We start from the raw sequence: 26,598 nt of genomic DNA, 5'->3' as shown, positions 1-26,598 counted from the left end.
GGTGCGAAAAGTGCAAATCAATCCCAGAACAACAGCAAAGGACCTTGTGAAGATGCTGGAGGAAACAGGTACACAAGTATCTATATCCACAGTAAAACTAGTCCTATATCAACATAACCTGAAAGGCTGCTCAGCAAGGAGGAAGCCACTGCTCCAAAACCGTCATATAAAAGCCAGACTACGGTTTGCAACTGCACGTGGGGACAAAGATCATACTTTTAGGATAAATGTCCTCTGGTCTGATGAAACAAAAATAGAACTGTTTGACCATTGTTATGTTTGGAGGAAAAAGGGGGAGGCTTGCAAGCCGAAGAACAACATCCCAACCTTGATGCACGGGGGTGGCAGCATCATGTTGTGGGAGTGCTTTGCTGCAGGAGGGACTGGTGCACTTCACAAAATAGATGGCATCATGAGGAAGGAAAATTATGTGGATATATTGAAACAACATCTCAAGACATCAGTCATGAAGTTAAAGCTTGATCGCAAATGGGTCTTCCAAATGGACAATGACGCCAAGCATACTTACAAAGTTGTGACAAAATGGCCCATGGACAACAAAGTCAAGGTATTGGAGTGGCCATCACAAAGACCTGACCTCAATCCTATAGAAAAGGTCTGGGCAGTACAGAAAATGCATGTGCGAGCAAGGAGGCCTACAAACCTGACTCAGTTACACCAGCTCTGTCAGGAGGAATGGGCCAAAATTCACCAAACTTATTGTGGGAGGCTTGTGGAAGGCTATCCAAAATATTTGGCCCAAGATAATGGCTTGTGTACGAAGGGCTATATATATACAGCTGATGTACGAAGGGCTATATAAATAAATTTGATTTGATTTGATTTGATAAACAATTTAAAGGCAATGCTACCATATACTTATTGAGTGTATGTAAACTTCTGACCCACTGTGAATGTGATGAAAGAAATTAAAGCTGAAAAAAATCCTTCTCTCTACAATTATTCTGACATTTCACATTATTAAAATAAAGTGGTGATCCTAACTAACCTAAGACAGGGATTTTTTACTATGGTTGAATGTCAGGAATCGTGAAAAACTGAGTTTAAATGTATTCCGACTTCAACTGTATTAGCAACTGTTTTTCTACAGAGACAAACCATTGATTGACAAGAGAAATAAAGACCAATTAACACAGAGCACAGAGAATAGGGTTTATTACTTTTAATCAATTCAGCTAGCTACAAAATGTTCCACGACTTCACAAACGGACAGGATACAGAGGGAGTTTGAATATCACATGCGTTTTGAGGACATCAATCTCACAGTTGAATCTATTGTGTCATTCAGAGAAGGTGTTTCTTCATCATATTATTCTAACTACTCAACATCTTGGTGATTTGGTGTGCATAGCTCTAAAAGTACAGAAGCAAACAAAACTTTTGTATGTCATTTTTTGTTTCAAAACAATATTATTATTATGATATTCATTTTATTAAGTTATCATTATTATTTTACCAATAACAAACCACACGGGGAGATTAAACTAACAGGATACAGTCTTCTTATAAAAGTAAGGTCTCTCAGAAATACGCGTCTTTGCTTTACATTGCAAACAATGTGTAATTTGTTCATTTTTTCAGAGCATCCAAAATCTATGATACAACACACAACCAGTACCTCACCCTTCAGCACGTATTCCATATCTTCACTGAACTGCATATTCATTTAGAAAAAAACACATCATTTTTTGCGGTTACAGCCATATCCTCATTCTTCCATCATCATCTCTTCACGTTAAGATCATTTTGCATTATTTTACAACGATGGTCACAGTCTGTAAATATATTTTGACAGGAATAGTGGCACTATTGCAAACTTGCAGGAGAGTATGGAACGTTCAACTGTGTCCTAATACTGAGCATGCTTTTGTCAACTCTGCTACTGCCATGTTATTGTTTTTATATATTTTTAAGACAGGTTTTATGTATATGACTCTAAAATCTACCATTTGTCATGCAGAACGCACAATTCACATCACTTGGAATGCAATGTCTATTACAGCAAATCTAGTTGCACATTGTCTAAACAGTAACTCATGATAATTGCGGTGAGGGAAAGGAACCAAAGACAGTGATTGTACGTAAGTGCTTTTTGAATTTACTATCGTTTGTTATCATCTTATTTTTTTCCTCTTCTTCATTCGTCATGACAACATCAAAATAAGGAGCATGACAGCAGCTGATGGAATGACACAGTTTTACTAAGACAATACTGATATACTGAAAAGGAAAAACAGCTTGTATAGCATTCCTATTATACTTGTCATCCAGCAGTGTACCTTTATACATATATATGATATATATATAATATATACATCATATATATATATATATATATATATTTGATAAAGAGAATAAAAACTTCACAAGTGAGCTAGAGCCATCGAGTCAGCACTATATACAACCTTTGGAAAGAATGATACGGAGTATAAGAAATACTTTTGTTTACGAGGACAATCATTGAAAAAGCGAGACAGACAATACACATAACAACATTTACAATGGGGGGAGGTGATATGTGCATGTGTGCAAACCTAGAAGGTAAATACCATGATAAAAGCATGTTTGCGCCTTGTGACAAACTGCGCTTGTGGGAGAAGCAACGTGCTCCGGGAGCTTAGCCACTGCCCAGCATCTTTGTGGCCCGCTGGTTGGCTTCATCAATCCTGGTCTTGTTGGAATCAGCCTGTACAAAGAAAGGGAGACAAAAGAGAGAGCGAGAGAAAGAGGAACATTAGTTATTTGTGGTTCTGTTTTGCAGATAATAACATTTTGACATGTGAGGCTTATGACTATTGTTTGTCATGTGAAGTAAAAAATATTCGGACAACTCTAAATAATAGCAGATAGACAATAGAGGACCAATAGAGGACCAATAGAGGATCAAAAGTGGACCAATAGAGGGTCAATAGAGGACCAATAGAGGATCAATAGAGGATCAATAGAGGTCCAATGGAGGACCAATAAAGGATCAATGGAGGACCAATAGAGGATCAATAGAGGATCAATAGATGACCAATAGAGGATCAATAGAGGTCCAATGGAGGACCAATAGAGGATCAATAGAGGATCAATGGAGGACCAATAGAGGATCAATAGAGGATCAATAGAGGACCAATAGAGGATCAATAGAGGTCCAATGGAGGACCAATAGAGGATCAATAGAGGACCAATAGAGGATCAATAGAGGACCAATAGAGGATCAAAAGAGGACCAATAGAGGAGCAGCAGAGGACCACCAGCAGTACCTTCTCCATGATCCTGTCGATCTGGCGATTCTGGGTGTCGATCTCGTTGCCCATATCCAGGGCCATGTGACGCAGGTTACCGATGATGCCTCCCACCTGCTCCAGGTTCTCATCCATCTCATTTTCCCTGGCATCATCTGTTACCCTGTGGAAGAAACACACACCTGGTCAAGGAACTGAATTGAAACTCATACACACACACATGCACACACACACACATGCACACACAAGCACACGCACACGCACACACACATATTGGTTTAACAATAGAGTTCATAAAGGTAGTGTCCCATCCTGTCCTGTACATAATTCACCTTTGATTTCTCCTGCTCCTGAGAACCTGAGAACCCCAGCCTCCTGCCCAAACAGCTGGCTAACAACACCCTGTTTACCCTCAACAAAATGTTCTCCACTACCCCCGTCATACCAGCAGATGGTAACTACTGCTCACAACCCCTATCGTCCTTACACACACCTTTAAAGCTTCATATGGAAATCGTTCATGACCTCCACCTCTATCTGTTTACCCCCCCTCTCCCTATCGCCATACCTGTAGACATTCTTTCTCTCATCACACTGCCCTTTCCCTACAGCTCCCCAACTCTATATATCAGCATATCCCTGGTCCCTACAGCACCCCAACTCTATATATCAGGATATCCCTGGTCCCTACAGCTCCCCAACTCTATATATCAGGATATCCCTGGACCCTACAGCACCCCAACTCTATATATCAGGATATCCCTGGTCCCTACAGCTCCCCAACTCTATATATCAGGATATCCCTGGTCCCTACAGCTCCCCAACTCTATATATCAGGATATCCCTGGTCCCTACAGCTCCTCAACTCTATATCAGGATATCCCTGGTCCCTACAGCTCCTCAACTCTATATCAGGATATCCCTGGTCCCTACAGCTCCTCAACTCTATATCAGGATATCCCTGGTCCCTACAGCTCCCCAACTCTATATCAGGATATCCCTGGTCCCTACAGCTCCCCAACTCTATATATCAGGATATCCCTGGTCCCTACAGCTCCTCAACTCTATATCAGGATATCCCTGGTCCCTACAGCTCCCCAACTCTATATATCAGGATATCCCTGGTCCCTACAGCTCCTCAACTCTATATCAGGATATCCCTGGTCCCTACAGCTCCTCAACTCTATATCAGGATATCCCTGGTCCCTACAGCTCCCCAACTCTATATATCAGGATATCCCTGGTCCCTACAGCTCCCCAACTCTATATAACAGGATATCCCTGGTCCCTACAGCTCCCACAACGCTATATAACAGGATATCACTGGTCCCTACAGCTCCTCAACTCTATATAACAGGATATCCCTGGACCCTACAGCTCCCCAACTCTATATAACAGGATATCACTGGTCCCTACAGCTCCTCAACTCTATATCAGGATATCCCTGGTCCCTACAGCTCCCCAACTCTATATAACAGGATATCCCTGGTCCCTACAGCTCCCACAACGCTATATAACAGGATATCACTGGTCCCTACAGCTCCTCAACTCTATATAACAGGATATCCCTGGTCCCTACAGCTCCCCAACTCTATATAACAGGATATCCCTGGTCCCTACAGCTCCCACAACGCTATATAACAGGAGATCACTGGTCCCTACAGCTCCTCAACTCTATATAGCAGGATATCCCTGGACCCTACAGCTCCCCAACTCTATATATCAGGATATCCCTGGTCCCTACAGCTCCCACAACGCTATATAACAAGATATCACTGGTCCCTACAGCTCCTCAACTCTATATAACAGGATATCCCTGGACCCTACAGCTCCCCAACTCTATATATCAGGATATCCCTGGTCCCTACAGCTCCCCAACTCTATATATCAGGATATCCCTGGTCGCTACAGCTCCCCAACTCTATATATCAGGATATCACTGGTCCCTACAGCTCCCCAACTCTATATATCAGGATATCCCTGGACCCTACAGCACCCCAACTCTATATATCAGGATATCCCTGGTCCCTACAGCTCCCCAACTCTATATATTAGGATATCCCTGGTCCCTACAGCACCCCAACTCTATATATCAGGATATCACTGGTCCCTACAGCTCTTCAACTCTATATCAGGATATCCCTGGTCCCTACAGCTCCCCAACTCTATATATCAGGATATCACTGGTCCCTACAGCTCCCACAATTATAAATAACTGTCACGCCTTGGTCATTGTATTTTGTGTTTTTGTTATATGTTTGGTTAGGCCAGGGTGTGACATGGGTTTATATGTTGTTTTTCGTATTGGGGTTTGTAGTATTTGGGATCACGGCTGATTAGGGGTGTTGTATGGGCTTGGCTGCCTGAGGCGATTCTCAATCAGAGTCAGGTGATTCTCATTGTCTCTGATTGGGAACCGTATTTAGGCAGCCTGAGTTTCGCTTTGTATTTCGTGGGTGATTGTTCCTGTCTTTGTGTAGTTTCACCAGATAGGCTGTAATAGGTTTCCCGTTCCGTTTGTTGTTTTTGTATTTAGTTATTTCATGTATCGTTTCGTTTTCGTTCATTAAAGATCATGAGTAACAAACACGCTGCATTTCGGTCCGACTCTCCTTCAACAGACGAACGGCGTTACAATAACAGGATATCACTGGTCCCTACAGCACCTCAACTCTATATCAGGATATCCCTGGTCCCTACAGCTCCTCAACTCTATATCAGGATATCCCTGGTCCCTACAGCTCCTCAACTCTATATCAGGATATCCCTGGTCCCTACAGCTCCCCAACTCTATATATCAGGATATCCCTGGTCCCTACAGCTCCTCAACTCTATATCAGGATATCCCTGGTCCCTACAGCTCCTCAACTCTATATCAGGATATCCCTGGTCCCTACAGCTCCTCAACTCTATATCAGGATATCCTGGTCCCTACAGCTCCTCAACTCTATATCAGGATATCCCTGGTCCCTACAGCTCCCCAACTCTATATATCAGGATATCCCTGGTCCCTACAGCTCCCCAACTCTATATAACAGGATATCCCTGGTCCCTACAGCTCCCACAACGCTATATAACAGGATATCACTGGTCCCTACAGCTCCTCAACTCTATATCAGGATATCCCTGGTCCCTACAGCTCCTCAACTCTATATCAGGATATCCCTGGTCCCTACAGCTCCCAACTCTATAAATCAGGATATCCCTGGTCCCTACAGCTCCCCAACTCTATATAACAGGATATCCTGGTCCCTACAGCTCCCACTCTCAATTATCCCTGGTCCCTAAATAACAGGATATCACTGGTCCCTACAGCTCCCACAACTCTATATAACAGGATATCCCTGGTCCCTGGACCCTAGCTCCCCAACTCTATATCAGGATATCCTGGTCCCTGCTCCCACAACTCTATATAACAGGATATCCCTGGTCCCTACAGCTCCTCAACTCTATATCAGGATATCCCTGGTCCCTACAGCTCCCCAACTCTATATAACAGGATATCCCTGGTCCCTACAGCTCCCACAACGCTATATAACAGGATATCACTGGTCCCTACAGCTCCTCAACTCTATATAACAGGATATCCCTGGACCCTACAGCTCCCCAACTCTATATAACAGGATATCACTGGTCCCTACAGCTCCCACAATTATAAATAACAGGATATCACTGGTCCCTACAGCTCCCCAACTCTATATAACAGGATATCACTGGTCCCTACAGCTCCCACAATTATAAATAACAGGATATCACTGGTCCCTACAGCTCCCACAACTCTATATAACAGGATATCACTGGTCCCTACAGCTCCCACAATTATAAATAACAGGATATCACTGGACCCTACAGCTCCCCAACTCTATATAACAGGATATCACTGGTCCCTACAGCTCCCACAATTATAAATAACAGGATATCCCTGGACCCTACAGCTCCCCAACTCTATATAACAGGATATCCCTGGTCCCTACAGCTCCCACAACGCTATATAACAGGATATCACTGGTCCCTACAGCTCCTCAACTCTATATAACAGGATATCACTGGTCCCTACAGCTCCCACAATTATAAATAACAGGATATCACTGGACCCTACAGCTCCCCAACTCTATATAACAGGATATCACTGGTCCCTATAGCTCCTCAACTCTATATAACAGGATATCACTGGTCCCTACAGCTCCTCAACGCTATATAACAGGATATCACTGGACCCTACAGCTCCCCAACTCTATATAACAGGATATCACTGGTCCCTACAGCTCCTCAACTCTATATAACAGGATATCCCTGGACCCTACAGCTCCCCAACTCTATATAACAGGATATCACTGGTCCCTACAGCTCCCACAATTATAAATAACAGGATATCACTGGTCCCTACAGCTCCCACAACTCTATATAACAGGATATCACTGGTCCCTACAGCTCCCACAATTATAAATAACAGGATATCACTGGACCCTACAGCTCCCCAACTCTATATAACAGGATATCACTGGTCCCTACAGCTCCCACAATTATAAATAACAGGATATCCCTGGACCCTACAGCTCCCCAACTCTATATAACAGGATATCACTGGTCCCTACAGCTCCCACAACTCTATATAACAGGATATCACTGGTCCCTACAGCTCCCACAATTATAAATAACAGGATATCACTGGTCCCTACAGCTCCCACAACTCTATATAACAGGATATCACTGGTCCATACAGCTCCCACAATTATAAATAACAGGATATCCCTGGTCCCTACATCAACAACCCACCGGTTCCTCCACGCCCCCCCCCCCCCCACCACCCCCCAACCCCTCCCACACCTGCGGATGAATCCTCCACTGATGGCCATCTGTTCGCGTTCGTCCACCACGCGGGCAGGCTGGCTGGCCACCACTCCATCCTGGTTGTTCCCCCAAGCCTTGCTGCCTCCACTCTTCATCCTGCGGTGGACCGAGGAAGAGGAGGGTGAGGCTTAACCACTGCTAGGTATCATCTATCAGGTGTAACTGTAGCATCATGCATCGATCCGTCACATAGAAATATGAGAAACAGGTCGAAAGACTAGAGACTAACCAAGCAAAGCAGAGAGAGCAGGCATGGGTTTGGTCATTCCATCATTCTCTAATTTTATCATCATTAGTGTGACGCGATGTTATATCTCCTAGGTATATAACATACTGTACTGTATATTAAGAAATGTTTAGTATGCTGAGACACATGCCTTTTCCCAGCTGAAAGATGTGACATTAGTATTTTCATGCATTTTGTAAACAACAGTTAGGATTACTCACTTTGTGCCACCCTCCCCCACCCGCCCCAAAGCATTCCTTCATATTGAAATGTCGTCGTCCCCCCCGCCGCCCCCCTCACAATGGTATATCCCAGGTTGCATCTGAAATGGCACCCTATCCCCTACAAACATCCAGCCCTGGGAATAGGGTGCCATCTGAGACACAGCCTCAGTGTGACTCTACGTGACACAGAACAGAGACACAAGGCTTTGGCAGACAGACAACACTGAGAAACAGGACTGCCACATCGTTGGGGACAGGTGTGAAGAACTGCAAAAGAAAACAAACTGGAGGAACGTAACAGAATGTAACACTGTAGAGTATGCTTCTTTTTCAACATCAAGTGTCTTGTTCAGGTTGTAAATCTATCTAGTAAGGAAGGAAACCACATAGACTTAAGGTTGATCAGTAAAAGTTATCCGGCTCAGTCAGAAGATGAGATCTTTGACAAAACGTAGGCTTCCTCGATTTCGGTTTCGCGACTAGGTACCAGTACCACCTGTATATAGACTCGTTATTGTTATTTTATTGTTACTCTTTAAAAAATTAAAATGTAATTTTTCTTAATTAAAACTGCTTTGTTGGTTAAGGGCTTGTAAGTAAGCATTTGACGGTAAGGTCTACTACACCTGTTGTATTCAGCGCATGTGACAAATACAATTGGATTTGATTTGATTTTGATTCAGGGAATAAATATGATTTATGTAATACCTTTTAGCACCTCGAGTGTGAGAAATGCGCTTTATAAATATATAAATTCATTATTATTCATTATTATATAGCAGTAGCTCTAACAAATACTGCGAGGTAAACAAGATGAACTGTATCTAGATTCTCTATGTACTCTGTCTGACAGAGATCTAACCATGACAACTGTCTAAGGAGGCACTGGGTGAGTCTTTGCTTCAGGCTCCGCTTAATGAGTTTATTAGTACACTGCAGTTGTTAAGATCGTAACAATAATCACAAAATATCTGTCTGTGTGAAATGTATGATATACTGTATCTAGTAGGCCATTATTTAAAATGTTCTCTGCATCATAACATTCAACATGGAGCATGAGAGAACCCTGAGCTATCGTTTTATATTTACCTGTGTTTTTCTTTTTATTTCTTTCCCTAAAACCATGTCTGTCTGTCCTCATTCTGAAACCAAATAGCTTAATTGATTTAATGCCTTTCTGTAACCTTTCAGAGTGGGGACGGTAGATATTTCCTTTCTGTAACCTTTCAGAGTGGGGACGGTAGATATTTCCTTTCTGTAACCTTTCAGAGTGGGGACGGTAGATATTTCCTTTCTGTAACATTTCAGAGTGGGGACGGTAGATATTTCCTTTCTGTAACCTTTCAGAGTGGGGACGGTAGATATTTCCTTTCTGTAACCTTTCAGAGTGGGGACGGTAGATATTTCCTTTCTGTAACCTTTCAGAGTGGGGACGGTAGATATTTCCTTTCTGTAACCTTTCAGAGTGGGGACGGTAGATATTTCCTTTCTGTAACCTTTCAGAGTGGGGACGGTAGATATTTCCTTTCTGTAACCTTTCAGAGTGGGGACGGTAGATATTTCCTTTCTGTAACCTTTCAGAGTGGGGACGGTAGATATTTCCTTTCTGTAACCTTTCAGAGTGGGGACGGTAGATATTTCCTTTCTGTAACCTTTCAGAGTGGGGACGGTAGATATTTCCTTTCTGTAACCTTTCAGAGTGGGGACGGTAGATATTTCCTTTCTGTAACATTTCTTGTTTTATCAGAGGATAGAAAAGATGGCTGATTATTAGCCCTCCCACTGAGCTAGTATTTATAGAAATGGACTGGGGCGACGGTTCTCTTGGCTCTCTGACAGCGCTGACAGACCACTGTGGTTAAACACACACAGTCAGACATACTGCCTGTTTAACTCTCCTCCTCTCCTCCTACATTCACCCGTCTCAATGATGTTATACAATTTGTGTTGTATAGGCTACAGTTCGGTTATCGCATCCTTTCCATGTGCCATGTGTAACTTTCTCGCTATATCTTTCTTTATTTCTCCTTTTATCAGCTAAAAATATGTTTTGGGTGATAAACTCCCGAGTCCCTGACGGGAGTGGACCTGTTTGGGTGACACATACTGTATAACCTCCATAAACTTTAACAGTATAACTGGACCTATTTGGATATTATGTCAATCAGACATGCAGACAGACCCTCATCAGGGTGAACGCTTTTGATCGACAGGCTGATAAAATATTAAATCCCAATAGTACTACTAGTGAAGAAGCTTCATTCCATTTGATTGGATCAATTCCATTCGATTGGACCAAATCAATTTGATTGGATCAATTCCATTTGATTGGAATAAGAAGAAAGACACCTACAATAGAGGTTAAATCCAGTGGGTTGAGATGTTTTTCTCCAGTTTAAATCTAGAGAACTAGAATGTAGCCCTGGGTTTCAGTCAACCTAATATACTAATTGTTCTAGTGGCTTCCATAATAGTGGTAAATTAATCTGAGGCCCCGGACTACAATTATATGACAAATAACAGGAGTTCATCATGAACATCATCAGCATCAGTATTTCATCATGTGTACCATTACTCTCAGTGCATTACCAGCATGCATGGCATTCAAGGGTCATGCTCTTCCTGTCATTCCAGTCAGTAGTCATTATTGGGTGAGAGAGAGAGAGAGAGAGAGAGAGAGAGAGAGAGAGAGAGAGAGAGAGAGAGTGAGAGAGAGAGTGAGAGAGAGTGAGAGAGAGAGAGAGAGAGAGAGAGAGTGAGAGAGAGAGAGAGAGAGAGAGAGAGAGAGAGAGAGAGAGAGAGAGAGAGAGAGAGAGAGAGAGAGAGAGAGAGAGAGAGAGAGAGAGAGAGAGAGAGAGAGAGAGAGAGAGAGAGAGAGAGAGAGAGAGAGAGTGAGAGAGAATGGCTCACGCATGCCATGCTGCTACTGATCTACTCTACAGATGTCAGCTTGTTTGGTTGTCTGATGGTGTGTATTTACATGCAGATGAGGAAAATGTTAAGCAGTCTTGGAATCTTACAGTGGCTATGATAGTAATAGTAACTATAGTGGCTATGATAGTAATAGTAACTATAGTGGCTATGATAGTAGTAGTGGCTATAGTGGCTTTGATAGTAGTACTGGCTATAGTGGCTTTGATAGTCTGGCAAGTGGAGAATGGTGTTGTTCTATGGACTCTTATGTAAGTGTGCAAACGAGAAGTTTGCTTGGACGAGAAGGGTACTTGGAGAATGGTGCTTGGAGAAGGGCACTGCTAATGAGTTTTGACCTGGTCTGAGTGGAGGAGAGTTTGGTTTGCGGATGGATAGAAGCTTTGGTGGTTGGATGTGTTCAGGGGTCATAGAATGTCCTGTCTAGCATTACTAGTTAGGGACAGGAAGTGTTTGGACATTTTGTGGGCAGTAGTCAGCATGGCTATTATGCTGCTGAGGGGACCTCGGATACTCTCTACACACTGTATAGGCTAACAGTGCATTGTTGTTAACAACCTCCATGCACTGTTCTGACACCCTGGTTCAGCGTTGGCTGTGACAGATGGGCCTGTGGGGAGCTCCTGAGCCGAGCCTGCGGATGGTGCAAAGGATTCTGGGATATGTCTGGAGGCCTGCCCGGAGGATCACTAGAGCGAGACCCATGAGGACCTGAGGCTCCTGTCAGTCACTGTGTGTGTGTGTGTGTGTGTGTGTGTGTGTGTGTGTGTGTGTGTGTGTGTGTGTGTGTGTGTGTGTGTGTGTGTGTGTGTGTGTGTGTGTGTGTGTGTGTGTGTGTGTGTGTGTGTGTGTACAGCATGTGTGCGAGACAACATGTCTTGTGTGGAAGTGTGTGTGTGTGTGCCTGTCTTATGCCGTCATGGCATCCTTGGTTCAGGCTAAGTTATTGAGCGTGGAGGTAAGAGGTCAGAGGTTAGAGGTTAGAGGGGAGGAGTCAGTCTGGTTAGAGCTGGAGAAGACTAGCGCACTACTGACCACTATGACGCCACTTGTACCCTGGTTTTAATGGCAGGCAGGCAGGCAGGCAGCACCTACTTGTTACAAGGACAGGAGCAAAGACCACAGAATGCTCCTAGATCGTTCAAATTCTTTTCTGCATCCTTCATGTCCTTATTGATTTGGTCCATTCCCTCCTCGATGCGCTCCATTTGCTCTGATTAAACACAAGTAATTTATCCCCCACAGAACGAAGCACGTGAGAAGAAAAGGAAACAAAAGAAAGAAAGGAGGAGAGAAGACAAAGAGAAGACAACAGATTCAGACAGTCACTGTGACGAAAGGAAAAGAACTGGACGCCACCACATAGTGAAGAACCTTTGGGCTCGTTGGGTCAGTACCTACTTGTTACAGGGACATATGAAAAGGCCACAGCATTTCCCTAAATCTTTTAAACTTTTCTCGGCCTCCTTCATGTCTTGGTTAATATGGTTCATGCCATCTTCAACACGATCCAGTTGTTCTGGTCAGGACAAAGGGATGACAGCAGTGGAATGAATTTTATTGACTATGACAGAAATATATGAGTACTGGGGACTGATTAAAGTCATGACTGAGACATTCAGTTTCCATAAATCATTTTTATATACTAATTTCTTTTTACAGAAGCCTTTTAAGTGTTGGAAATTATGTTAAATAAATATTAATGGTTTCAATTGAAAATCTGAAGATATAACCCTTCACAACGTTCGCCATGGTTGTAGCTTCATGGAAACTTAGGGCCAATGTGAAATCCTACCGATTCTACCCTAAAGTATCCTTCCCCTAGGAAATTCTGTTTGCCGTTCATGGGCAGTGGGGTCTGGACCTGGTGAAGGTAGCTGGTGGGTCCTATTGATGTGGTGTGGTGTGGGGAAGGGTTGGGTTGGGTTGGGTTGGGTTGTGGTAAATTCCATTGTCAATTCAGCAGAAAGTTCAGAATAAATGGAAAATTGACAACATTGTCTATGAGGATTTTTTTACTCATTCATTTAATTTCAGTTTTATTTAAATCAAATTGTCTTTAAATGAATGCATTTAATTCCCTGCAGTAAATTAATTGAAAATGGAGTTGACCACAGTCCTGGTGTGGGAGGTGTGCCCCCCAGGTAGGTGGGTGGATGAACAACTCCGGGGGCATGGTTAAGGAGCCTGCGTAGGAATTACGTGCAGTATGTGTTATAGTGAGATGAGGTTGTTAGGTAGAGTAGAGTACGTCAGGAATACAGTCAAGGCTAAGCCCATTGACACTGTCCACCTTTGTAAAATCCCTGGCATGCTTTTGTACTGTAGCAACAACTTAGTCATGTGACCTTTACTTAAACAGAGGAGAAGAAGAACGTAAAATGGAAATAATACATTTATTTGCTAGTGGAACATTACCCAACCCTATATTTTCCATCCAGCTTTCTTTGTTATTTCATTTTGTGATTCATTCAAACCTTGTGCACTGCATCAGCCTCAGGCTTCTCCAATACGACACCATCAATAAGCAGAGGTCAGAGGGCAGCTAGCCAGGCTTACAGACACCTCAGCAACTAGCAAGCTGTCCAAATGGGCTTTGTGGAGGCAACCCTGGAGCAGGCTGACGTTTATTGTCATGAGTCTTGTCCTTGAGGCAGAACTACGCGATTTCCGCTAGATGTGCAAGCTGCAAAGTCAAAATATTCTATATTATAAAAATGCATGATTTTTTTGTGCTTTTTGGACTTAATTTAAAGTTAGGGTTAGGCATTATGGTTAGCAGTGGGGTTAAGGTTAGGGTGATGTTTATGTTCCAGCTAGTGACTACTCTGCAGAGCTGCCTCCAGAACAAGATTCATGATTTAAAAACGCTTCCCTGTAACCCTGGACGGATGGATTGCAGAAGGGGAGAGATGAGTGGATAGAGGGATGACAAAGATATAGAGGGATGATAGAGATACAGAGTGATGACAGAGATACAGAGTGATGACAGAGATATAGCGGGATGACAGAGATGTAGAGGGATGATAAAGATATGGAGGGATGATAAAGATATGGAGGGATGATAAAGATATGGAGGGATGATAAAGATATGGAGGGATGATAAAGATATGGAGGGATGATAAAGATATGGAGGGATGATAAAGATATGGAGGGATGATAAAGATATGGAGGGATGATAAAGATATGGAGGGATGATAAAGATATGGAGGGATGATAAGGAATGAGCAGATTACAGTGAGTCTGTAATCAAGGTCCTCAGTCGTGGGCTTTCCCCATTAGGATCTGATCACAGCAGTCGAACTGGCCAATCAGAAGGCTAGATTGAGGCTAATGCCTTCCGGCAGGACAATTATGTCCTCTGGTCAATCCAAGCACAACAAACCAGTGGTAATGCCAATAACCCACTACGCACACACTGGTTGAATCTACGTTGTTTCCACCTCATTTCGATGAAATGATGTTTAACGAACGTGGAATAGATGTTGATTTGATGTCTGTGCCCAGTGGGAAGTTTCAACTGAACCAGGGTTTAGGCCATGTTATTAGTTTCTCTATATAACATTTGTTATTGGTCACTATCAGGTGTAAATCATGTCTGCATTCTTCGTCTGCTTTATAGAGTAACAAGACTTTAAGGAATATGGCTAACACAGTAGTCCTTTAGAGGAGTACAGTGTGTTAAACATGTTGACTTGTACTGTTTGTTTGTGTGGCTCATGACGTGCTATAATCCAGTGCATTCACAAACTGCATTTAACCAGGGATGATACAAAAGTGTGTTCAATTGTTAGTGTGTAAATCCGTGGAAGAATGAGAATGAATTTTGTGGTTAAATGGATCCTTGGTTTACCTCCCCAACTCTGAGACAGAACCGGTTTTATCACTGCACCTTTGACACGTTGGCCTACTGTTCGGTTGGTGGCCTTTTAGGGATAAACCCCCATGACTGGAACAATTCACCCAAATTATGGATAAGTGGGCTTCTCTAATTCAACTTTTGGCACAGAAGTATAATGGAGACTTAAATATAGTAAATAAAGGGTGGTTGTGCAGTGTTTGGCCTGAGAATGTTTTGAGGTATACTTGTTGTCTTTGGGGTACGAAAGCAGAGAAAAGCTGTTAGCGAAGCGAATGAAAAACTGTTAGCAAAACCAAAGAATATCAGTTAGTGAAACCAAGGTAATGAAGTTAGCAAACCAAAGAAAACATGTTAGCACACCAAGAAAAAGCAGTTAGCAAACAAAACCAAAAGTTAGAAAATGGAAAAAAAAGAGTTGTTAGTTTCTTCATCAGGTTTCAAAGGAATTGTTGACCTGCAGTGGAATTCCTAATAAAGCATGCATTAGGGCAGAAATTAAAATAGAGGAAATCACTGTTTCAAAGGGGTAGTTGGAGAAAACCTTAGTTATGAACTGGCATGCAATGGATATGAGCAAGTACACAGCAAACAATTCAAACATCAAGAATATCTACATTTGTTAGTTTACATTTAACGTGTAAAAGAAAAGCACATGAGGTTTTTTGTAACTTCATCCATATATCTGTCTATTTCAATGTACAAAGCACTTGAAAATAACTCAAGTTGAAATATACGGCAGGATCTGTCGTTCTAGCTAACTACTTCAAAACATGCACTGTTATGTTATTCATCGCTTAACATCAGATACAAGGCTGGGAACGTCGTCCCATTGGGTTTCCCTTCTCCAAGACACTTACCTCCTTGCTCATCCAGCATAACCAAGGTCCTGATACCAGCATCTTTACTCTAATCCCCAATAACCACAGCGAAGAGAGGTGAAGAAGGAAGGGATGAATGGAAGGAAATAAAGAGAAAGAGAGAGGTCAGATCACAAAGGTGGGTTCGGACACCTTACAGAATACAGATTAGAGTGCAAGGCAACATGATTGGAAAACAGGAGGTGACCATCAGAATAAAACCCACCTCAAGCCTTAGGCAAAGTTAGACCAAGGCCTTGCCATTTGCTCAACTTAAAATCTCTCAAGAAACAGTAACATTGTCCGAATCGTGACAGCCTGAGAATATTAGCATATTCTAAGCGTTTCTGGTGTGATTTTAAACTGGATTGGCCAACCTGTGTGTCTTTGACTTTACTGTAATTGTTAGCGCTTTGGGTTTTAATGTTGTTGGTGTTTATGTTTAAAAATGTAGATATTGAGGGAAAGTGGGGTCACCTGTTACCCTCCTGTGAGAGGAAGTGGGGTAGTATTGATCAGGTTCAGAGGTTATAAGCCAGGGAACATTAACCCTTTGTTTGGTATGACACATTGTAAACATCTGACATACAAAGACCATTGACAAAAAAATCCTAAATGAAAAGTTTGGCATCAGATTGAAAGCTGATAATTAATGCCAAAATCAGACTTTACGCCTATTTACGATTTACCATCTTCTTTCTTACAGCAGCCTGTACACTGCTATTCTATATCTGTGCCACATCATTTCACCAATCCCAGCAGTGGATTACAGTGCACTTGGAGACCTTGGGGTTCTGAAACTACATGAATAGCCAGCCCAAACCAGTCGCCGCAGGGTCGGTAGAAAACTACATGAATAGCCAGCCCAAACTACTCTCCGCAGGGTCGGTAGAAAACTACATGAATAGCCAGCCCAAACCAGTCTCCGCAGGGTCGGTAGAAAACTACATGAATAGCCAGCCCAAACTACTCTCCGCAGGGTCAGTAGAAAACTACATGAATAGCCAGCCCAAACCAGTCGCCGCAGGGTCGGTAGAAAACTACATGAATAGCCAGCCCAAACCACTCTCCGCAGGGTCGGTAGAAAACTACATGAATAGCCAGCCCAAACCAGTCTCCGCAGGGTCGGTAGAAAACTACATGAATAGCCAGCCCAAAACACTCTCCGCAGGGTCGGTAGAAAACTACATGAATAGCCAGCCCGAACCAGACTCCGCAGGGTCGGTAGAAAACTACATGAATAGCCAGCCCAAACCAGTCTCCGCAGGGTCGGTAGAAAACTACATGAATAGCCAGCCCAAACTACTCTCCGCAGGGTCGGTAGAAAACTACATGAATAGCCAGCCCAAACTACTTTCCACAGGGTCGGTAGAAAACTACATGAATAGCCAGCCCAAACCACTCTCCACAGGGTTGGTAGAAAACTACATGAATAGCCAGCCCAAAACACTCTCCGCAGGGTCGGTTTTCAGGGATACAGTATTTTCAACCTAACTTCCGTTTCCCCTGAAAAACGGGTGTGGAACTCTGTTCAGGCATAATTTTTACACCTGCTATGTTAGGTTAGCCAACACTATCCATATTAGTAATCGATTGGCTTTAGATACAGATACAGTATGGACCTCTGACTAGTGTGCAATGTGGCTAACACAACATAACCCTCCTGATATCATGGAGACTTTTACAGTTCCTGGCTGAATAATAAACATGGAAGCTGGTGTGGAGCATAGGCAGCATAAAAAGACACCCTGCCTCCCCTGCCTCTCATTCCTGCCTCCTCAGCAGTTTACGAGGAAGAGAGCATCAAAGTTTGGGGCAAGGGGGAGCAATAAGCCACAACTGCAGTGTATAAATTATTCTGTAATTTAGCATTCCACTTCCCAGAGAAATCCCAAGTTAGTTAATATGACTCCCAGGGGAGTCTTCTTGGCACAATTGAATACGATCCCCATAGTGCACTGCACTGAACCCCTCAGCTTGGCTCAGCTTGGCTCGATACTATCACCTTATGCAAACCGTATGGATGGAGATGGATAGCCCTGGATTCTATCATTATGTATTTGGAAATGCAGATCCATTTTTGTTTGTATGAAAAACATAATTTGCTCACCTAAATATTATGACGACAGAGAGAGAGATAATCACTTTAATAAAATAGAATCTGTGTTCTTGACCTGTGGGGTGATACACTCTTATCGCTAATCATCTGATTGTTCGTCGCAGTCTAACTGTCCCTCTCTTTGTCTCTTGCTCCCTCTCTCCATTATCCTCCATTTTCTCTTTTGTCAGACAGTCCCTCCCTCTATCTTCACCTACACTTGTCTGTTTGTCATGTCCGAGGTGCTGTTATCCTTCTCTCTCTCCCCTCTCCCCTCTCTCTCTTGTTCTCTCTCTCCCTCCCTCTATCTCTCCCTCTCTCCCCTCTCCATCTCTCCCCCTCTGTCCATATCTCCCTCCCCCTCTCTCCCTCGCCCCCTCCAGTGATGACAGGGAGGTGCTGTGCTGTGCTATTCGGTGAGATATATGAACTGATGATCAATATGACCTTGAGATATGCAGCACAAGGCTGTCATCAGAGACCTGTTATCTCTCTGTTCTCTGTTCTCTCCCTCCCTATGCCTCTCTCTCTCTTCTGATCTCTCTCTCTCAGTCTCTCTTCTGATCTCTCTCTCTCAGTCTCTCTTCTGATCTCTCTCTCTCTCTCTCTCTCTCTCTCTCTCTCTCTCTCTCTCTCTCTCTCTCTCTCTCTCTCTCTCTCTCTCTCTCTCTCTCTCTCTCTCTTCTGTTCTCTCTCTTCTGATCTCTCTCCCTCTCTCTCTCTTTCTCTCTCTCTCTCTCTCTCCTGATCTCTCTCTCATCTCCCCTCTTCTTACCAAGATAACATTTCAAAACTCTCAATAGTGTTATTTTAACATTGTAATAGTGGGACTCATATGTGCACTGTAAAAGTGATACATTTAACACTCTCCGAGTTAAATGTGCTCCAGTGAAATTGCTGTGCCAGGCAGATCCTGGTTCTGTACATGTAAGAACACACAGTGCATGTCTTACCCATGTCAATATCGTGCACGGCTAGGCATTGTGATCTGACTTGGCGTTGTGAACACTGTAAGTATGAATGGTGTCTTTCTCTTACCTCTTCCACCAGCTGTAGCATACGACGAGTGCTCTCCAGTGACTGTGGACAGAAAGGAGAAGAAACATGAGAACTGGAAAGCATCAGAAGACATGACAGATATGAGTGGAGGTTGAGATGCAGGTCTACTCTAGATATCACCATATGGTCTACTCTAGATATCACCACATGGTCTACTCTAGATATCACCATATGGTCTACTCTAGATATCACCATATGGTCTACTCTAGATATCACCACATGGTCTACTCTAGATATCACCACATGGTCTACTCTAGATATCACCATATGGTCTACTCTAGATATCACCACATGGTCTACTCTAGATATCACCATATGGTCTACTCTAGATATCACCACATGGTCTACTCTAGATATCACCACATGGTCTACTCTAGATATCACCACATGGTCTACTCTAGATATCACCACATGGTCTATGATATCACCATATGGTCTACTCTAGATATCACCACATGGTCTACTCTAGATATCACCATATGGTCTACTCTAGATATCACCACATGGTCTACTCTAGATATCACCACATGGTCTACTCTAGATATCACCATATGGTCTACTCCAGATATCACCACATGGTCTACTCTAGATATCACCACATGGTCTAGTCTAGATATCACCATATGGTCTACTCTAGATATCACCATATGGTCTACTCCAGATATCACCACATGGTCTACTCTAGATATCACCACATGGTCTACTCACCATATGGTCTATATCACCACATGGTCTACTCTAGATATCACCACATGGTCTACTCTAGATATCACCATATGGTCTACTCTAGATATCACCACATGGTCTACTCTAGATATCACCATATGGTCTACTCCAGATATCACCATATGGTCTACTCTAGATATCACCATATGGTCTACTCTAGATATCACCACATGGTCTACTCTAGATATCACCATATGGTCTACTCCAGATATCACCATATGGTCTACTCTAGATATCACCATATGGTCTACTCCAGATATCACCACATGGTCTACTCTAGATATCCCCATATGGTCTACTCCAGATATCACCATATGGTCTACTCTAGATATCACCATATGGTCTACTCTAGATATCACCATATGGTCTACTCTAGATATCACCATATGGTCTACTCTAGATATCACCATATGGTCTACTCTAGATATCACCACATGGTCTACTCTAGATATCACCATATAGTCTACTCTAGATATCACCATATGGTCTACTCTAGATATCACCACATGGTCTACTCTAGATATCACCATATGGTCTACTCCAGATATCACCATATGGTCTACTCTAGATATCACCACATGGTCTACTCTAGATATCACCATATGGTCTACTCTAGATATCACCACATGGTCTACTCTAGATATCACCATATGGTCTACTCCAGATATCACCATATGGTCTACTCTAGATATCACCATATGGTCTACTCTAGATATCACCACATGGTCTACTCCAGATATCACCATATGGTCTACTCCAGATATCACCATATGGTCTACTCTAGATATCACCACATGGTCTACTCTAGATATCACCATATGGTCTACTCCAGATATCACCATATGGTCTACTCTAGATATCACCACATGGTCTACTCTAGATATCACCATATGGTCTACTCTAGATATCACCACATGGTCTACTCTAGATATCACCATATGGTCTACTCCAGATATCACCATATGGTCTACTCTAGATATCACCATATGGTCTACTCTAGATATCACCACATGGTCTACTCCAGATATCACCATATGGTCTACTCCAGATATCACCATATGGTCTACTCTAGATATCCCCATATGGTCTACTCCAGATATCACCACATGGTCTACTCCAGATATCACCATATGGTCTACTCTAGATATCCCCATATGGTCTACTCCAGATATCACCACATGGTCTACTCTAGATATCACCACATGGTCTACTCTAGATATCACCATATGGTCTACTCCAGATATCACCATATGGTCTACTCTAGATATCACCATATGGTCTACTCTAGATATCACCATATGATCTACTCTAGATATCACCATATGGTCTACTCTAGATATCACCATATGGTCTACTCCAGATATCACCATATGGTCTACTCTAGATATCACCATATGGTCTACTCTAGATATCACCATATGGTCTACTCTAGATATCACCACATGGTCTACTCCAGATATCACCATATGGTCTACTCCAGATATCACCATATGGTCTACTCCAGATATCACCATATGGTCTACTCCAGATATCACCATATGGTCTACTCCAGATATCACCATATGGTCTACTCTAGATATCACCATATGGTCTACTCTAGATATCACCACATGGTCTACTCCAGATATCACCATATGGTCTACTCCAGATATCACCATATGGTCTACTCTAGATATCCCCATATGGTCTACTCCAGATATCACCACATGGTCTACTCCAGATATCACCATATGGTCTACTCTAGATATCCCCATATGGTCTACTCCAGATATCACCACATGGTCTACTCTAGATATCACCACATGGTCTACTCTAGATATCACCATATGGTCTACTCCAGATATCACCATATGGTCTACTCTAGATATCACCATATGGTCTACTCTAGATATCACCATATGATCTACTCTAGATATCACCATATGGTCTACTCTAGATATCACCATATGGTCTACTCCAGATATCACCATATGGTCTACTCTAGAAGCACCACGTTTGTTTGTGAAATAATTAAGATACTTAAGTACTTGAGGTACTTAACTGTTACCCATAAATGATTGATATTGAGATATTGCATTGGACCTTTAAGGTTAAAATAAAAATATAATGTTGTGTATCAGTAGGTTGAATTGTTACAATGACCATCATGGAAATGACAGAACTCTGATGTAGCTACAGTGAGTCAGTTATAAGATTTGTTTCTTTAGAGGCACAAAAAAAAACACAAAATCACAATTATGCACAATCATGACAATACTGTGCAAACAATATATTTAAAAGGTTTGGAAGCATTACTGAACTTGTATTTTAAATACATTTGTATTTAAATCAGATTAAAACAGTGCTTATATTTATCAGTATCATTCAAACTGTTGTAAACCATGTTGTAAAATAACTGCATATACTCTACACTGAATGCTTGGGATCAATTTCCCAACCCCCTTTTCAACCTCTTCTACTGTTGGCCAGCTAGCAAGCTAGCGAGCGATAGCGGCATGCTCCAATTTTCTCTCTAAATAGAGATGATTAGGCATGTGGCTGTGAGGCTCTGGCTGTACTGGGGTTGCAGGGTTTCTGTGGGAGCTGTGATATCTTATCCCTTTTGCATGGCTTCAGCTCGGATCCGTTCTGTGAGGCAGCTCACTGCACTGCTGAGCCCCCGGGGATGGGGGAGGGGGTGGGGAGAGGGAGGAGACACAGCCCGGGCTCACAGGCTGAGCCTCAACGCTGTAACGTTTACAGTCAGCCTCTCGTCTACAGTCAGCTTCTCCCCCACTCCCCCACACCCATCAGAAACCAAATGACCACCACTATACTCTGAATCTCAGAGATACAGCTTCAAGATGGCCGTTGTGTAAGAAACATCTCAAGGTGAGATGTTGTTTAGCATTAGCGACGTGATTGGACACAGAGAGAGAGGAAACTGTGATTGGAACCACCATTTTATGTCCTGGTTGTGTGTGTGTGTGTGTGTGTGTGTGTGTGTGTGTGTGTGTGTGTGTGTGTGTGTGTGTGTGTGTGTGTGTGTGTGTGTGTGTGTGTGTGTGTGTGTGTGTGTGTGTGTGTGTGTGTGTGTGTGTGTGTGTTTTTAATATTCTGCTCAGCTGTGAAAGTGTGAGTCATCGGAGAGGCAGGAGAAATGTGGGCTAGGCTGCTGCAGGCTAGTACGGAGGCTGCTGGCAACACACACACACACACACACACACACACACACACACACACACACACACACACACACACACACACACACACACACACACACACACACACACACACACACACACACACACACACACACACACACACACACACACACACACACACACACACACACACGTACAAACTAACACACACACACGTACAAACTAACACACACACATTTCACCGTTACATAAAACTGGATGCAGTTGGACCGTCCCTCCACCTGACACACAGACCCTGGCATCGAGCAGCGAATGAGGCCAACAGCACATTACCCTTCTCTATAGGAGCTGGCTGCTCTCAGGATGAGGTCATCTAGCGGGCCATCTTATGGTAATGTGTGACACTGTAACGTGTACAGTCATTTGAGGTGGAAGATGTATTTAACTGGATCTGTGGATTTTATGTCAAGTGGAGAGTGAGGAATGAGTTTATCATCAATTCTACAGTTAAAGCATACACCTTTTTTTCCAAGCTCATCTTTTCACATTTGTTTTACGTGTAGTGGTTGCATATGCCTATTTCTGAATGATTTTCTGTGTACTCCCTGAAGGCTTGAGTGTCTCTCACGTGTCTATAAATCTGTTGAAGTGGTAAACGGTAGAATGGGTAGGGGTTGTGTTGCTCACCTCATCTCCAAGCTGGTCGGCGCGTTGCTGCATATCCGACAGCTCATTGCGCATGTCCAAGTCTTCAGCCATGGCTACTGGCTGTATGGGGTGGAGTTGGTCTCCAACGGGAAAGAATAGATCCTACTGGGAGGCCGGGGAAGACTAGCGGAGGAAAGGAGACACAAAACAACACATGTTAGCATGCTAAGCTAAATAACGTCTTTTAGCACGCTAAGCTAGACATTTTATTTAGTCTGCTAAGCTAAACGGCAGCCTTTAGCATGTTAAGCTAAACAAGTATGTTCCCAGAGCTAAGGTTACGTTCCAATTTACATACTAGAATAGCACTTAGAATGCGTGCCAAATACATTGCTTCACTGCTAGTGTAGATATTTGTGTCTTTTTAGGAAGCGTGCTACATCATGTAATTTTCTGAGATGTGTTTTGCCCAATGCCACAGTAATTAACCTACACATCAAAGGTGAATCTACCCCCCCCCTCTATTTTCTTGGATCTCAGGCGAATGAACGGCAGGCGCTTTCCATCTGCAGTCCCTGGCGCAGTTAGAACCCAGTATAGTAGAGGATTAGTGACTGCAGCAGCATTTGTTCCACTGAATGATAAGTGCGCAAGTCATTGATGTTTGCAGAATGATGGCAGTCTTAGAGAGTCAAGTCGAAGGGATATTGTGGGTTAGCTAGCTCGAACACTGGACACTGTAAGCCTGTGCTGTGTTTCCCTGTAGGCCAGAATCATTAGAGGTTCAGTCATACAGTAGACAGCAGTGGAGGCTACTGAGGGGAGGACGGCTCAATGGAATGGTATCAACCACATGGAAACCATGTTTTTGATGTGTTTTGATACCATTCCATTGACTCCATTCCGGCCATTATTATGAGCCGTCCTCCCCTCAGCAGCCTCCACTGCCAGAGAGGGGTTGGATCTCTCCTCAGTAGCACCCACTCACATTCACTGAGGGATTGACGATAGTCATTGTTTACCTTGCTAAATATAATAGTGGGGCAATCGTATAGGGATGCACATCACAGAATATATGTACCCTTCACAGTAAGGCTCCGCTGATTACTATAATAAATCATGTTTACAAGGGTACCCTAACAACCAAACAACATCGAAATCACCATCGTTAAAGTTATGTGTAGTAGTGTAAAATATTATTTGTCAGAGAGTGTATCATCGTTCGTGACAAGGCAATCCAGATTCTATTCCATATTCTGCCCTCCAGATCGTTCTGTTCCCTTGCAGTTGGAGCCGACATGTGTCTTGGGAATCTCACGACATCTGCGGTTGTAACAAACGCCACATCTTTACGACAGTAATCTTAAAGATGTATTACAGTAATGAGTCATCTTTAGTACAGTATCATAAAGCCATCTTCCTCTTGGTAACTGACTAGGCCATATACTGTAATATATGACTCCTACATACAGATATACATATTCTCATGCGGAAGAGACCATATTATCATGTTAACAAAATACAGTATCACTCATAACCTTTTTTACAGCCACTGGAGAGCTATCCCACTGGGTACAGATGTCAGTTCAATGTCTAGGTTGAATTTACATTTGGTTGAGTTGTCAATTAACGTGAATTCAATGTGAAATCAACAAAAAAATGTCACTGTCTTGTCATTGGATTTAGATTAAAAGTTGGGTGAAAAGAAGATTAAATTCCCTGACGTTGATGACTATTTTCAAATCCAATCAGTTTTCCACCTTGATTCAACATCATCACATTGAATTGTTTTGTTGAAATGACGTGGAAACAATGTTGATTCAACCCATTTTTGTCCCATGGGATCTTTGTACACAAAGCACACAGTATGTTCGCTTTCCTCTCTCCATAGCTTTTCTTTAGACGTTTCCTTCTCCTGCATGGCTAAACATGACCAGCAGCCATCTTGGATTACAGAGATCTCTTACCAACCGGGCAGCAGCAGAAGCAGTGCCTTTTAAATCAAATTAGATTGAAAAACAGGGCATCAACATTTGTTACGCGAGAAAGAAAGGCTTTAATCTCAAACACAAACAGGCTGGATTCTCTCTCTGGAGCCCCTCAAGGCTGCCTGTTATCCCCTCTGCAGTTTACCGCTGAAACTAGCACATCAACCAGTCCTAAACTGAGGGGTGCAGAGGGCAACTGGAAACATGCCATCAATTAATAGATTTTTAATAAACCAATTAATTAATTATTTAATCAACCTATTGAGTCATATTATTTAATCCGGCTATTAATTGAACGTTTTCACAATGGACTAGAGATATGTGTCTGTGAACCATTTAGCATCTGATCTAAAGATTCCATTAAGCTTCTGATCTAAAGATTCCATTTAGATTCTGAGATTGAGATCTGATGAGACCGTTGTCATTATGAGTGTGAACTACAAGCCCGGGGTTTATCACCTCTCTTGGACATTGTGAAGACGTGATTCATGCTGAGGGAGCATCCACTAGGGTTGTTATCACAGAAACATGGATAACCCTTGGAGACGTATGTCATAACTAGTTGAGACTTTAAACACAGCTAGGACATAACCTGGCCTACATACTGTATATGCTACAATACATACAGTGCCTTGCGAAAGTATTCGGCCCCCAAGAACTTTGCGACCTTTTGCCACATTTCAGGCTTCAAACATAAAGATATAAAACTGTATTTTTTGTGACGAATCAACAAC

At 42.7% G+C, this 26,598-nt stretch overlaps 1 protein-coding gene across 1 annotated transcript in view; it reads right to left on the bottom strand.

Annotated features, from left to right (window-relative positions):
* Window positions 1-1,159: 1,159 nt before the first annotated feature.
* Window positions 1,160-26,598, bottom strand: part of LOC123995316 (synaptosomal-associated protein 25-A-like) — a 42,118-nt gene continuing 16,679 nt past the window's right edge. The window contains exons 2-8 of the mRNA XM_046298844.1: window positions 23,916-24,059; window positions 19,339-19,380; window positions 16,203-16,251; window positions 12,579-12,696; window positions 8,079-8,198; window positions 3,270-3,414; window positions 1,160-2,707 (exon numbers count right to left, since the gene is read on the bottom strand). Coding sequence (XP_046154800.1) covers window positions 2,639-2,707; window positions 3,270-3,414; window positions 8,079-8,198; window positions 12,579-12,696; window positions 16,203-16,251; window positions 19,339-19,380; window positions 23,916-23,987 — 615 coding nt within the window. The 5' untranslated portion in view covers window positions 23,988-24,059 and the 3' untranslated portion in view covers window positions 1,160-2,638. The remainder of the gene's footprint in view (window positions 2,708-3,269; window positions 3,415-8,078; window positions 8,199-12,578; window positions 12,697-16,202; window positions 16,252-19,338; window positions 19,381-23,915; window positions 24,060-26,598) is intronic.

This window comes from Oncorhynchus gorbuscha, linkage group LG14 (genome assembly GCF_021184085.1).
Source record: "Oncorhynchus gorbuscha isolate QuinsamMale2020 ecotype Even-year linkage group LG14, OgorEven_v1.0, whole genome shotgun sequence".
In the NCBI taxonomy this organism is placed as follows: domain Eukaryota; kingdom Metazoa; phylum Chordata; class Actinopteri; order Salmoniformes; family Salmonidae; genus Oncorhynchus; species Oncorhynchus gorbuscha.
The sequence above is the reverse complement of the archived record's forward strand: the minus strand, read 5'-3'. Positions and strand labels throughout refer to the sequence as shown.